We start from the raw sequence: 13706 nt of genomic DNA on the forward strand, positions 1-13706 counted from the left end.
CATCCAAAGAATATAAGATGCACTTTTCTAACCATTAAATCCTCAGGCATACAGTATACGTGTGGATAGGAATAATTTCATCATTAGGCATTCATCTTATACCTCTTGTGAATACAGGACTGTCTCATAAGCATCTTTGGCGTCTCTGGAGCTATAAGAGAGGCTCTCCTGTGAGAGTGTTGCCACCTTTATACATAAAAGTAGATCATAAAAAATAGGTGATAAAACTGATCACAGTAAACTGTTTGCATTTACAAACTGGGACAAGCTAGTCTAAAAATTAGGTAATAAACATAGAAACCCTGATCCTGTTGGCTGCCTATCCCTTGATCAGGCCTACAACACACAAATATTGGCCATATGCAAGCCAGTGCTCAAAGGGGCCTTCTCTCCACTTAAATCACCCTTTTGAAAATTCCTTAGGGTATGTCTACACTACGAAATTAGGTCGAATTTATAGAAGTCGGTTTTCTAGAAATCTTTTTTATATAGTCGATTGTGTATGTTCCCACACAAAATGCTCTAAGTGCATTAAGTGCATTAACTCGGTGGAGCGCTTCCACAGTACTGAGGCTAGCGTCGACTTCCAGAGTGTTGCACTGTGGGTGGCTATCCCACAGTTCCTGCAGTCTCTGCTGCCCATTGGAATTCTGGGTTGAGATCCCAATGCCTGATGGGGCAAAAAACATTGTTGCGGGTGGTTCTGGGTACATGTCATCAGGCCCTCCCTCTCTCCCTCCGTGAAAGCAAAGGCAGACAATCGTTTCGTGCCTTTTTTCCTGAGTTACCTGTCACTGTATGTCTCCTGGGTGCTGGCAGACGTGGTACCGCCACCTTTCAGCTTCAGCCCTCTCTTCAGCCCGCCACTTACTCTCCTCAGCCCGCCACCTCTCCTCCCGGTCATTTTGTGCTTTCCTGCACTCTGACATTGTCTGCCTCCACGCATTCGTCTGTGCTCTGTCAGTGTGGGAGGACAGCATGAGCTCAGAGAACATTTCATCGTGAGTGCGTTTTTTTCGCCTTCTAATCTTCACTAGCCTCTGGGAAGGAGAAGATCCTGTGATCCTTGAAACACATGCAGCTGGTGGAGAAAAGAAAAAGGGACAATGGTATTTAAAAAGACACATTTTACAGAGCAATGGGTACACTCTTTCATGGTAAACCTTGCTGTTAACATTACATACAAAGCACATGTGCTTTCGTTCCAAGGTCGCATTTTGCCTCCCCCCACCACGTGGGTAGCCCCTCACCCCTCCCCACTCCCCGTGGCTAACAGCAGGGAACATTTCTGTTCAGCCACAGGCAAACAGCCCAGCAGGAATGGGCACCTCTGTATGTCCCCTTAAGAAAAGCACCCTATTTCAACCAGGTGACCATGAATGATATCACTCTCCTGAGGATAACACAGAAAGATAAAGAACGGATGTTGTTTGAATGCCAGCAAAAATACACTGCAATGCTTTGTTCTACAATGATTCCCGAGTATGTGCTACTGGCCTGGAGTGGTAAAGTGTCCTACCATGATGGACGGAATAAGGCTGCCCTCCCCAGAAACCTTTTGGGAGTACATCCAGGAGAGCCACGAATGCCAGAGCAAATTAATCATTAAACATTCTTGCTTTTAAAAGGTACACTGACAAATATTTTGGCATTTCGAAAACTTACTGAGGCGGCCAGGAGCACCTCGGACACAATGACGATGGTTTTCAGGCCTATTGGCAGACACCATACCATGGCAAGCATGGAGCCCACTCAGCTCACTGTGGTGGGGCCATAGACAGAACCCATATCCCTATCTTGGCATCGGAGCACCAAGCCGGGGAGTACATAAACCGCAAGGGGTACTTTTCAGTAGTGCTGCAAGCACTGGTGGATCACAAGGGACGTTTCACCAACATCAACATGGGATGGCCGGAACGATTGTCTGCCGTTGCTCTGACGGAGGGAGGGGCGACTGACGACATGGCTTACAGGGTTGGCTTACAGGGAATTAAAATCAACAATGGGGGTGGCTTTACATCAAGGAGAAACAAAAACAACTGTCATACAGAATGGCCCCCTCAAGGATTGAACTCAAAACCCTGGGTTTAGCAGGCCAATGCTCAACCCACTAAACTATCCCACCCTCTGATATTTCAGGCAGGACTGAATCTCCATGAAAGTTTTCAAGGTGCCCCTGATGGACCTCACCGAAACGATTGTCGGCTGTTGATTTCACGGAGAGAGGGAGGGAGGGGGGAGAAAATGAATACAAAACAAGTCTGGTGTATTTCTTGTTTTGATCCACTCCATCTATCTTTTACATCTTTGGCTGGCAGCAGACAGTGCAGTAGGACTGCTAGCCATCCTCATCTCCTGCCTGCCCGGCAGAAGATGGTGCAATAGGACTGCCTGCAGGACTAAAGAGAATGACCTGATCGAGTCACTCCTAATTTAGTCCCTTCGCCCATGTCTGCCCAGGCGCTCCTGACCGACCTTACGGAAGCGGCCAGGAGCACCTCAGACACAATGACGATGGTTTTCAGGCTTATAGCGCCATCTGCTACCACAAGACAATGGGTTGCTGCTGCTGTGTAGCAATGCAGTACCACATCTGCCAGCACCCAGGAGACATACGGTGATGGTTACCTGAGCGGGCTCCATGCTTGCCGTGGTATGGCGTCTGCACAGATAACTCAGGAAAAAAGGCGCGAAACGATTGTGTGCAGTTGCTTTCACGGAGGGAGGGCCTGATGACATGTACCCAGAATCACCCGCAACAATGTTTTTTGCCCTATCAGGCATTGGGATCTCAACCCAGAATTCCAATGGGCAGCGGTGACTGCGGGAACTGTGGGCTAGCTACCCTCAGTGCAACACTCCGGAAGTCAACACTAGCCTCGGTACTGTGGAAGCGCTCCGCTGAGTTAATGCACTTAATGCACTTAGAGCATTTTGTGTGGGGACACACACAATCGACTATATAAAAACTATTTCTAAAAAAACGACTTCTATAAATTCGACCTAATTTTGTAGTGTAGACATACTCTTAATCAAAGAGGCACAACTCACCCCAACAAGGGAGCAGCCTGCTATCTGTTTATCTGTTCTGGAGTTTAAGAATAAAAGTAGTGATCTGTTGCAACCTACCAGCAAGAGTAGTTTGTTTTTATGTAACATCTCTGGGTGTATGCTGTGAACATGACAATAACATGCTTTGAAAATTGCATTGTTAAGACTTCTCTGTCACAGTGCTTTTGTTCCCATGTAACTTCACTAACTTCAGTGGAGTTACTCCCAATTTAAACCAATCTGCAAATCAGGCCCATAGACTAAGGGCTATTATCTATTGATGAACAGAGATTTATGTAATAGATTATAAAGTACAGGTGGTCATCATTTTAAGGTTTTTTTTAAGGATAAGTATACTGGACTCTTTAAGTGCTTTGAAATGACTGATAAAAAGTGCTATAAGGGTTATGTATTTTTTTTAAAGATTTGATGTGGTTGGAAAGATTTTATGTTGTTCTTTTTTAACAGAAAAATTCAAATTTTTTTACATTGGGAAAAGGATATTTTGTTTGGGAAAAAAAAGATTTCAAATTTTTGTTTCTCTCTCTCTCTCTCTCTTCTTCCCTTCTAGTCCCACATTTTCCCATCTCAATAGTAAACAACAAGAGAAAGTGTGTGTGTGGTGGGGAACATTCTCACCTTTTGACTTTTTTCCCCAGTGGAAAAGTAAAAATAAGTTTAAAAAATGAGAGACAGTGTGTCATTTTCTCTCATTTTAAAACATTTTTCATACTTTCCCAAGGAAAAAAATCTTTAGAAGTGCAAGAAAATGTCTTCTCTGTCTGTTCATTAAAAACAAACAGACAGACAAACAAACAAACAAAAAACCCCAAACACTTTTCTCCAATTATTTCCAGTGGAAAAAGTAAGTAATTGAAAATTTTTTCCTCACTTTTTAACTTGTATCTTTATTACCAAACGTATACTTTTGAGAAATGTCTGCCAATAAGTTTTAAAGCTGAAAATGAGTATTCAGTGAAGGCGAAATAGATAGGTCTTCCCAGAAAATAGGTGAAGGTGAATGATGTACACTGGAAAATGTACCCCAAGGAATAATCCTGAAATGGCAGGTCTTTTCCATGCTCAACTTCCATGTTAAGAAAAAGAGTCAAGTGGATTTAACAGGCCTAGTTCTTTTCCACTAAGATCTAAATCTGTGTGATTAAATAACTGTGCAACACTGACAGCGTAGATCTGCTGACCCACTGGTATTTATTGTTTCTCCAGCAAAGCAGGCTGAAAAACTCAGTACTGTCTTCTTGTCTGATACTCAAAAATTGCTATGCATTTGTTTTTGTCAGTATGTTTTAAATATCTTATTAAAAGATTTACCCTGCAATTATCATATAATCCAATGTGATCATAACATGACACTTGACAGGATACAGCTGAAAATTCCAGCTGCCTTTCTGGATTAGTAGCACAACAAGGCTGATTTTACAACTGTAAGTAGGAAGGTGGTAGGGTCAGTGAAAAGGAGTCTGCACAGTTTATGCAGACAGATGAAGCTGCTCCCAAATCATTGTCATTGCCATTCACCTTGTTGGTAGTTTCAGCAAACTGAATGGGTTGAATTATCCTTCTTTCCAAGAAGGGACTCTTCAGATCAGGTCAGTGGTGAAGTATGTGAATAAGGAAATGCAGGGAGTTTAGAGAAAGGGTTTAGTGTGCTTTGGAGTTTCAAGTATATGTAGCGCTCACTGGGGGACACCAACTTCAGGAAAACCAACTCAAAGTGCCATAGTAGATCCATCTTCAGGGAGTTCACAAGCCAGTCTCCCTCCCCACAAGGAATTTCTCTTTAGGGACTCAGACAGGGACATAAAGAAAACTGCTCCAGGCTGTATTGTGGTCCTTGAACAACAGAAGAAGACGGCTTCTTTGGAGACAGGGAAGACTTATGACACACACAGTTACCAAGGTAGCAAAATAGGAAGTCAGAGCAGACAAAGACCCACTTTCACCCCCTGTCTCTTACTCCTGAGGTTTCTAGTCATTTAATTAGCCTCCATCCCATAATAAACAAGGGCAGAGAACAGTACTTCCTCAACCAATGCTTTCATGGGTAGAAGACAGAGGAAGCAAGTCCTCTGACAATTTAAGAAAAGGAAAGGAGACAAAGTTACAGATCCTAGGATCATGGCAACAATTTGACAACTCTATTATTTAGTATTATTTGTATTTAGGGTGACCAGATAGCAAGTGTGAAAAATCTGGACGGGAGTAAGGGGTAATAGATACCTATATAAGAAAAAAACCCCAAAATCGGGACATCTGGTCACCATATTTGTATTGTGGTAGCACATAGGAGCCTCAGTCCTGGACCCGCACTCCATTATTCTAGGCACTGTACAAACACAGAACAAAAGGATAGATTGTAAGCTTTTTGGGGTACTAAGGCCCAGCTCCTCAAATATTTAGACATCTAACTCACATTGAAATCAGCAGGAGATAGGCTCAGATCCTCAAAGGTGATTGTTAGGTGGTATCTAAGTAATTAGTAAGACTGGCAAGAATTCGTTACATTTCCATTTCCACCATAGAACATAAATAAGAATACTATAAGAGGCATACAGCTAATTCTGTTTATTTCATTTCCTTTAGGCAAACTTCATCAAAGAAAATGGAAGAAAGAGAATTCAAGAGGCAATCTTAGGGTACATCACAATCAGAGCTGTTTGAGAAATAGAAAAATGCATCACAGAAATTTCGGCTAATACAATTTCTGTTCCATTATTTTACAAAATAATTTGATTTTTCATTTTCTAAATTCTCCATCAAATTTTAAGACAATATTTTTTATATTTACTATTTAAGATATTTTAGAATTTTGAACTGAAAAATATTCCACCATGTGACTGAGCTGACAAAGCAAAACCAGAAATACAACCTGCCCTCCAAAAAACTGAAACAAAAAAAATCATAATCAGAAATACATTTTTGCCAAACAATCCAAAAGGGCTTAATAAATTATTTTTACATTGACATTTTTTGGAAAAACAAAATGATTAGTTAAGACGTTTTTTCACAAACAATTTCATTCTTGAAAAAGGACAAACTTTGACCAGCTATTGTTGTAATGAGTAGCGCTGCTCAAAGTGCAAAAAAAAAGACCAGAGTCATCGTCATCCTTCCTTTGGCAACACTTCAACTGAAAAGCAAAGGGTTTTTTTGCAGTGGGAGAAAAATAAAACCAGTCATGCAGGCAGGAATACTGAAGAACTAGCAAGTGACATAATTAGGAAATATTACATTCCAGCCATTAAAAATATACTTTTAACAGAATAGCCTCCCAGAAACAGGAAAGTAACAATCCTGCAAATAAGTTCACAGGTAATTAGGCATGGAACTTGGTCTGGAATGCAGACTGCGGGGAATCTGGCACATTGAGGTGAAAGTTCACAGTTTTGAACAGCAAAATAAACCAAACCACTGAAAGTTTTCTGTTTTCATTCTCTTTCAGCTTGTCACTCAACACTGGTAAACATTTTTGTGTGGGTGGATTACTTTTCCTCCCTTTCTGCGTAACAGTCTGCACAGCTGCTTTATCTCTAGGAGGGACTGTTTGTGTTCCATACAGTGACATAATCGGCCTTGTTGTTAAAGGGAGAAAGAGAGAAATTATTTTCATTACAGTAACTCCTGGAGGCCTCAGTCAAGACTGGGGCCCCATGGTGCTTGTCACTGGTGTGAGACACTTTCCTTTTCTCTCTTTAGGGCTCAACTGGACAAGACAGACAAAGGGTGGGAGAGGAAACAGAGACAGAGAGGGGAAGTGACTTGACCAAGGTTACATAACAGGTCAGTGACAGAGGCAAGAATAAAGCTAGTGACAGCACCAGAACCAGATCCTCATCCCTGCTCTGTCCCCATAATACTGGGTTAAAGGGCTGGCAAGGTAAAAATGGCTCTAGAAATCCTGTATCTAGCAGAGGGAGGAATCCTCTGATGCAGGAAAGATGGAAGATGAATGTAGAGTAGGTTTCAGAGTAACAGCTGTGTTAGTCTGTATTCGCAAAAAGAAAAGGAGTACTTGTGGCACCTTAGAGACTAACCAATTTATTTGAGCATGAGCTTTCGTGAGCTACAGCTCACTTCATCAGATGCATACTGTGGAAACTGCAGAAGACATTATATACACAGACACCATGAAACAATACCTCCTCCCACCCCACTCTCCTGCTGGTAATAGCTTATCTAAAGTGATCATCAGGTTGGGCCATTTCCAGCACAAATCCAGGTTTTCTCACCCTCCGCTCCCCCCCACACAAACTCACTCTCCTGCTGGTAATAGCCCATCCAAAGTGACCACTCTCTTTAAAATGTGTATGATAATCAAGGTGGGCCATTTCCAGCACAAATCCAGGTTTTCTCACCGCCCCACCCCCCTCCAAAAACCACACACACAAACTCACTCTCCTGCTGGTAATAGCTTATCCAAAGTGACCACTCTCCTCACAATGTGTATGAAAATCAAGGTGGGCCATTTCCAGCACAAATACAGGTTTTCTCACCCCCCCACCCCCTTTTTTCAAAAAAACACACACACAAAAACTCACTCTCCTGCTGGTAATAGCTTATCCAAAGCGACCACTCTCCCTACAATGTGCATGATAATCAAGATGGGCCATTTCCAGCCCAAATCCAGGTTTTCTCACCCCCCCCCCCCACCCCCATACACACACAAACTCACTCTCCTGCTGGCAATAGCTCATCCAAACTGACCAGTCTCCTTACAATGTGCATGATAATCAAGGTGGGCCATTTCCAGCATAAATCCAAGTTTAACCAGAAAGTCGGGGGGGGGGGGGTAGAAAAAAACAAGGGGAAATAGGCTACCTTGCATAATGACTTAGCCATTCCCAGTCTCTATTTAAGCCTAAATTAATAGTATCCAATTTGCAAATGAATTCCAATTCAGCAGTTTCTCGCTGGAGTCTGGATTTGAAGTTTTTTTGTTGTAAGATAGCGACCTTCATGTCTGTGATTGCGTGACCAGAGAGATTGAAGTGTTCTCCGACTGGTTTATGAATGTTATAATTCTTGACATCTGATTTGTGTCCATTTATTCTTTTACGTAGAGACTGTCCAGTTTGACCAATGTACATGGCAGAGGGGCATTGCTGGCACATGATGGCATATATCACATTGGTGGATGTGCAGGTGAACGAGCCTCTGATAGTGTGGCTGATGTTATTAGGGTGAGAAAACCTGGATTTGTGCTGGAAATGGCCCACCTTGATTATCATACACATTTTAAAGAGAGTGGTCACTTTGGATGGGCTATTACCAGCAGGAGAGTGAGTTTGTGTGTGTGTGTGGGGGGGGGGGGGGGCGGAGAGTGAGAAAACCTGGATTTGTGCTGGAAATGGCCCAACTTGATGATAAGCTATTACCAGCAGGAGAGTGGGGTGGGAGGAGGTATTGTTTCATGGTGTCTGTGTATATAATGTCTTCTGCAGTTTCCACAGTATGCATCTGATGAAGTGAGCTGTAGCTCACGAAAGCTCATGCTCAAATAAATTGGTTAGTCTCTAAGGTGCCACAAGTACTCCTTTTCTTTTTGCGAATTTAGAGTATGTTCTTTAGCACTAAGGAAGACTTGTCAATGTGAGGTGTTGGGGTTTCAGTGAACCTCCACCATACCATGAAGGTTACCACTGAAGTACTACTAAAATGGTCCGTGTTAGCTTTACAATTGTAATGCAGCTACTTGGTGCATTTTTGTTCATGGAAGTTACCTCATGTAACTAAAGCAATTCATATCCTTGGACCACAGATACAATTATTAAATAAATAATGTTTATACAGAGGGGTCCGGGACTGGAACCCTTCTTCTTCTAGCCCCTGACACTTTAGCCTGAGGAAGAACTTTTAGCTGGTAATAGTAGTAATAGAGCCCATCTGTGGGATAGCCACTAGAGGGCAACCTCAGAAATGCATCTATGCAAAAATCAGTACAGTACAAGCATAGCGCCATAGGGTGACAAGGTACCCAAAGGCTCATCTAGTCTAAGACCCTGTCAGGATTTCTTGTGTTTAAACCATCCAAGACAGATGGCCATCCAGCCTCCTTTTGAAAACCGTCAGTGACGGAGCTTCCACGACCTCCTTAGGCACAATCTCCTTTATGGCTCTCAACAAGCAGAGTAGTTCAAATTAATCCCTAAAGTAAGAGTCACACCAGGAATCAACTGAGCTGCTCCTTTGATTATCAAATTTCATATGTTTTCTTGGCTGTTCATACCCTTCCTTGTAGGGTAATGGTAGCAGCAAGGCAGCAATGTCAGCTGCTGACAGCGCCGGGCTTTATGCAGGACTGACAAAGAGCGGTTCTGTGACACTATATTCAACGATTTCACAGAAACCACATGACTTTTTAGAAGGCTTATTCTGCATTTGTGTGGCGCCATTGACCCTGACCCCTCTGCTAAAGTGGGGTGTGCTTTTATGTCAACAGAACAGGAAACAATATTAATGAAATAGACAAAAATCCCACAAAAGACTCTGACTCACCCTGTTTTGGTGGCAACTTTAGAAAACTTTCTGTTTCAGCTACTGTTTTGATTCTCCATTCCTCCCTCCCATTCACACCGTATTCTTGAATATGTGTATGGTCTTGCCTGTTCTTCCTACCTACAAGCAAGCCATTTAGTAGTACAACTTAAAATATGGGCATCATGTCAGGTACACAAGCAGCCTCCTTGTCCCACACTCTTGAGCTCCACTTTGAGCGTGTAACCCCAAAATGATTTAACTGAAGTGACCAGGAGTGGGAAATTGTTCACCAGACTGCCAATATAATTGTAATTGGACTTCTTTGCACTTTGCTTCAGGAGATGGCAGTGAAAAGATTCAGCTCTGACACCACTGATGGATTGAGTAACTGACTTCAGTGGCTCCAACCAGCACTGTGGCACAAAGTAAACAGCTTAGCTGATGACTGACGTACTGCAGCAGGCACTTCAAACGTAAGAATTATAATTTACATTGACGTTATTTGGAAAACCCTAGCCTAAGGTCCTCTATGAGAAGTGTGCTCCCGAAGCTAAACAATTAAGTATAGCTACTAATAAATTATATTGTGAAATTCCATATGCAGGTTTGTTTCACAGACAGGCAGGTGAGGGTATGCTGAGCTGTGTGTGATGGGAGCCGTGAATTAAACAGACCTAATGACCTCGTTTCTTCCCAAATACTTGTCCAAATTTAGTTAGCTACAAAAAACACACTCCAGAAGTTATAAACTGCACACATAAGTGCAGTACAATTCAGCCTCAACTAGCAAAGGTGTCCACATCAGAATGCTGCCTGTGAAATAACCTCCTTTCCTTAATGCACTTCGAGCAGGCACTCCAATATTACTGTAATAAGAGTAGAACTAGAAGAAACTGAATAGAATATTCAGATAAACGGAGATTAATATTGTCACCCCATTACACTTTAGAAACGATCTGCATCAGTTAGTTGGGCCAAAACTCTGAACCCCTTTGAATTCTGGGGACTGTTTGGAATTGAAACACCATATCTAAACCTGTCCCTTTGGTTTTTGTCTCAGGAAGAAGCCTATTTTTCTTCTTTTGGTTACAATGTGGTGAAGTTCTCATGAGACCATTTTGTGAAATTTTGACCCTAGTTGGTGGCAATTTCATGAGAACAGCTGATCTGATGATACTGATGTCATCTGATGCTCTTGTGAGATTTCCACTCTTTCAGCAACTTGCAGGATTTCAGCACCATCAAATCTGTATCTGAACACTAGCGCTGATTCAGATTTGATTAATCCTAGTCCAAATCCAAACACCACTTCTAGAGCCCAAACCCAGTTTAAATGTCTGGGTGAGGTAGCTAGGACATCTGAATTAGACTCAGGGGATCTAGGGTTGGATTCTGTACTGCAGCTCTTCCAAAGGGCATTAAGCTAAAACAAACTGTCACTTTACTGCTGAATGACAGTGTCCATGCAGGGGTATAAAGCACTTTAACTCACGGGTGTTAAATTCATACTTTCAACTTCACTTTCCTGAGCATGCCCATGAAGCCTGGCCCTTAGAGCTCACAGTCTGGGCAGAGATGGGGAGTTAAGGTAACTTTATACCACGTCCTGCCCTCCTAATCTTGTGCTGCTCCAGGGACTGGCAATTCCCGAGCATAATTTAGACACCTTTCTGGACCTGACTAACGTATGGCAACCTCCCTGGGCTGCCCTATGAGCGCCAGTACTGCCTGGAATCACTGCAGCTCTACATGCTACAACCCCAGGAAATTAAAAATATGTCTAAGGTATGGTGCTCCTCACATCCCCTTTAATTATTCCCCAGACCGTTTCCTTTTCTTCCAGTCCTCTCTGCCTCCTGTACCAATACCGCATAGAGTAACAAGCTGAAGTTTAGAGCTAAGCCCAGCTCCTGACTGAATGATGCTTCTGTCTAACAACTGCTATTAAATCACAAGTGCAACACATTCACCAAGTGCCTTGTAAAACAAAGGGCTGTGAACTCGTTGCAATGTGGTGGTTGATTTATCATGGAAACAACAGAAGGAATGGAATTTCATTAGGGAGTCTGATCAACCTTTTCTACTGATGAAGATTTTGATGGATTATGTGAGATCGAGTCAAGCAAATGCACATGCCATTACATTAATATAGTAAAATGTTCTTTGGCAGCTTATCTCTAAGTACCTCTGCAGGACTATCAGGGTGTTAGCAGTATTGTCCAACTCTACAAAACTCATACTGCAGTATAATGGAGACATCTAAATCCTTAGGAGAAATAAGGTATATTCTGAATGGAACACATCACCTAGGATGACCAGATGTCCCAATTTTATAGGGACAGTCCCGATTTTAGGGTCTTTTTCTTATATAGGTTCCTATTATCCCCCCAGCCCCCCACCCCACCCCCTCTCCTGATTTTTCACATTTGCTGTCTGGTCACCCTAACATCACCGTCCAGGGAGATGGCTGTCCTTTGGTTAACGAAGTGTTCTGTTGAGTGTAAGTCAGATAATCAGTATTATACTGAAAACTAGAAAAATGTATTGTTTCCAGAGAATTATGCATTGCTAAGCTCCTTTCTGCAGCTAAAGTATAAAATGGGTGTAAACCTGACTGAGAAGGGTCAAGTTACACCCAAAAAGAGTAAAGATCAAAACGGGAATGATGCAGTCAGAAAGGCCCAGGCAGCAAGGAGTGTGAGAAGACAAGCAGTCACATCTTCGTTTCACAAGTAATTACCTTGCATTTACTTTGCGCTTCCTGTCTATTTGTTGTATTCATCTGTTGTCTCATGTGGTGTACTTATTCTGTAAGCTCGCAAGGGCAGAAACCACATTTTTTTTGTACAGTGTTTGGGGACAGCCTAGCAGAATGGGGCCTCAACCTTAGTTGGGGGCTATAGATCACCTCCGTTCTGTACATTGTGTGATTGACAGGTCTGAATGCAAGCAGAGACTTGTTGCTCTCTGTGGTAGCAAGGGGCATGCCCACAAAATAACATAGGCATTATCTACTGCCTAGAGGAGAGGAAAAGGCACTGTGTGTCCATCTCTCTAACAGGGTGATCTGCCCTTTTGGCAACCAGGTGGCCTAGGACCAGCTGGCAAGTGGCTGAGAGAGCTCACTTGGAGGAGAGCTACAGGAGCAAGGCTGGCTTTTGTGTGTGATGCTGGAGCAGACACTGTATGTCTACACTGCAGTCAGACACCCATGCTGGCCCATGCCAGCTGACTCAGGCTCACGGGGCTGTTTGATTGCAGTGTAGATGTTAAGGATTGGGCTGCAGCCTGAGCTCTCAGCCCCTCCCCCTCACTGGGTCATAGAACCTGGGCTCCAGTCGGAGCCTAACATCTAGGCTACAATTAAACAGCCTTGAGAGCCTGTGTCAGCTGGCAGGGGCCAGCCATAGGTGTCTAATTGCAGTATACACATACCTAGACAGATGCAGCATGAAAGGTCTCTGGCCTCCTGCAGCTCCTGTTGGCCGAGCAGCATTGCTGTAAGTACTGATAAAAAGGACTTCAAAAGTGCCAAGTACACCATTACAGAAGTACTTATAAGTACACATACAAGTATCCTGTGGAAATAGTGCTTATGTATTTATAAGTAAGAGCACAAATACAAGTATTTTCAACTTCCATAAACCCTGCAATTGTCAGGGCAATACATGGACAACTATCTAAATAATACAAGCATGCAGTGGAAGAGAAAGAAAAATAACAACTATGAAATTTTATTCATATACACAAATAAGCACTGAATAACAATAAAAAACAATTGCTTATAAATGTAAACAAATTAAAAAATTTCCTTTCTCACATATATAAACATATACACAAAATTATGTACAGACAACATATCATAACATGAAAGGGGCATTTTTCTTCAGCAGCATAATCTCAAACATTTCATCCTCAAGATGGTTCCTTTGTGTCGGAATCACTACTGAATAGTATTTCTATGCGAGCAGAGCTTGGCAGTGTGCTGTTACATATGAGGAATAACCTAACAACTGCTGGCTATCTTTGCAGTTGATTCAGTTCATGCGATGGATCATGGAGGAGTTGCATCCCAATGACTTACCTACATCATCTGCAGATGCCTTCTGGTTATCAAAGCCATAGAAATTAGTGGCAGCTTTGGATGTTGTAGGTTG

At 42.5% G+C, this 13706-nt stretch overlaps 2 protein-coding genes across 16 annotated transcripts in view; one reads left to right on the forward strand and one right to left on the reverse strand.

Annotated features, from left to right (window-relative positions):
- The window catches only part of LOC140907638 (uncharacterized), a 138970-nt gene that overhangs the window by 90839 nt on the left and 34425 nt on the right, over positions 1–13706 (forward strand). For 13 of the 15 annotated variants that reach the window (XR_013635404.1, XR_013635407.1, XR_013635406.1 and 10 more), the window contains 3 exons: positions 5656–5708; positions 6769–6852; positions 9888–10022. Coding sequence is in view for 1 of the 15 variants with exons in the window: in XM_073334010.1 (XP_073190111.1) it covers positions 5656–5708; positions 6769–6849 (134 nt within the window). In the remaining 14 variants the exon portion in view is untranslated. Of the gene's footprint in view, positions 1–5655; positions 5709–6768; positions 6995–9887; positions 10023–13706 lie in introns of those variants that run through there. The other 2 variants (XR_013635410.1, XM_073334010.1) reach the window with 2 other exon arrangements.
- The window catches only part of FZD1 (frizzled class receptor 1), a 69864-nt gene that overhangs the window by 18066 nt on the left and 38092 nt on the right, over positions 1–13706 (reverse strand). The window contains exon 2 of the mRNA XM_078851787.1: positions 789–1081. The gene's annotated coding sequence lies outside the window, so the exon portion shown is untranslated. The remainder of the gene's footprint in view (positions 1–788; positions 1082–13706) is intronic.

This window comes from Lepidochelys kempii, chromosome 2 (assembly GCF_965140285.1).
Source record: "Lepidochelys kempii isolate rLepKem1 chromosome 2, rLepKem1.hap1, whole genome shotgun sequence".
NCBI lineage: Eukaryota > Metazoa > Chordata > Testudines > Cheloniidae > Lepidochelys > Lepidochelys kempii.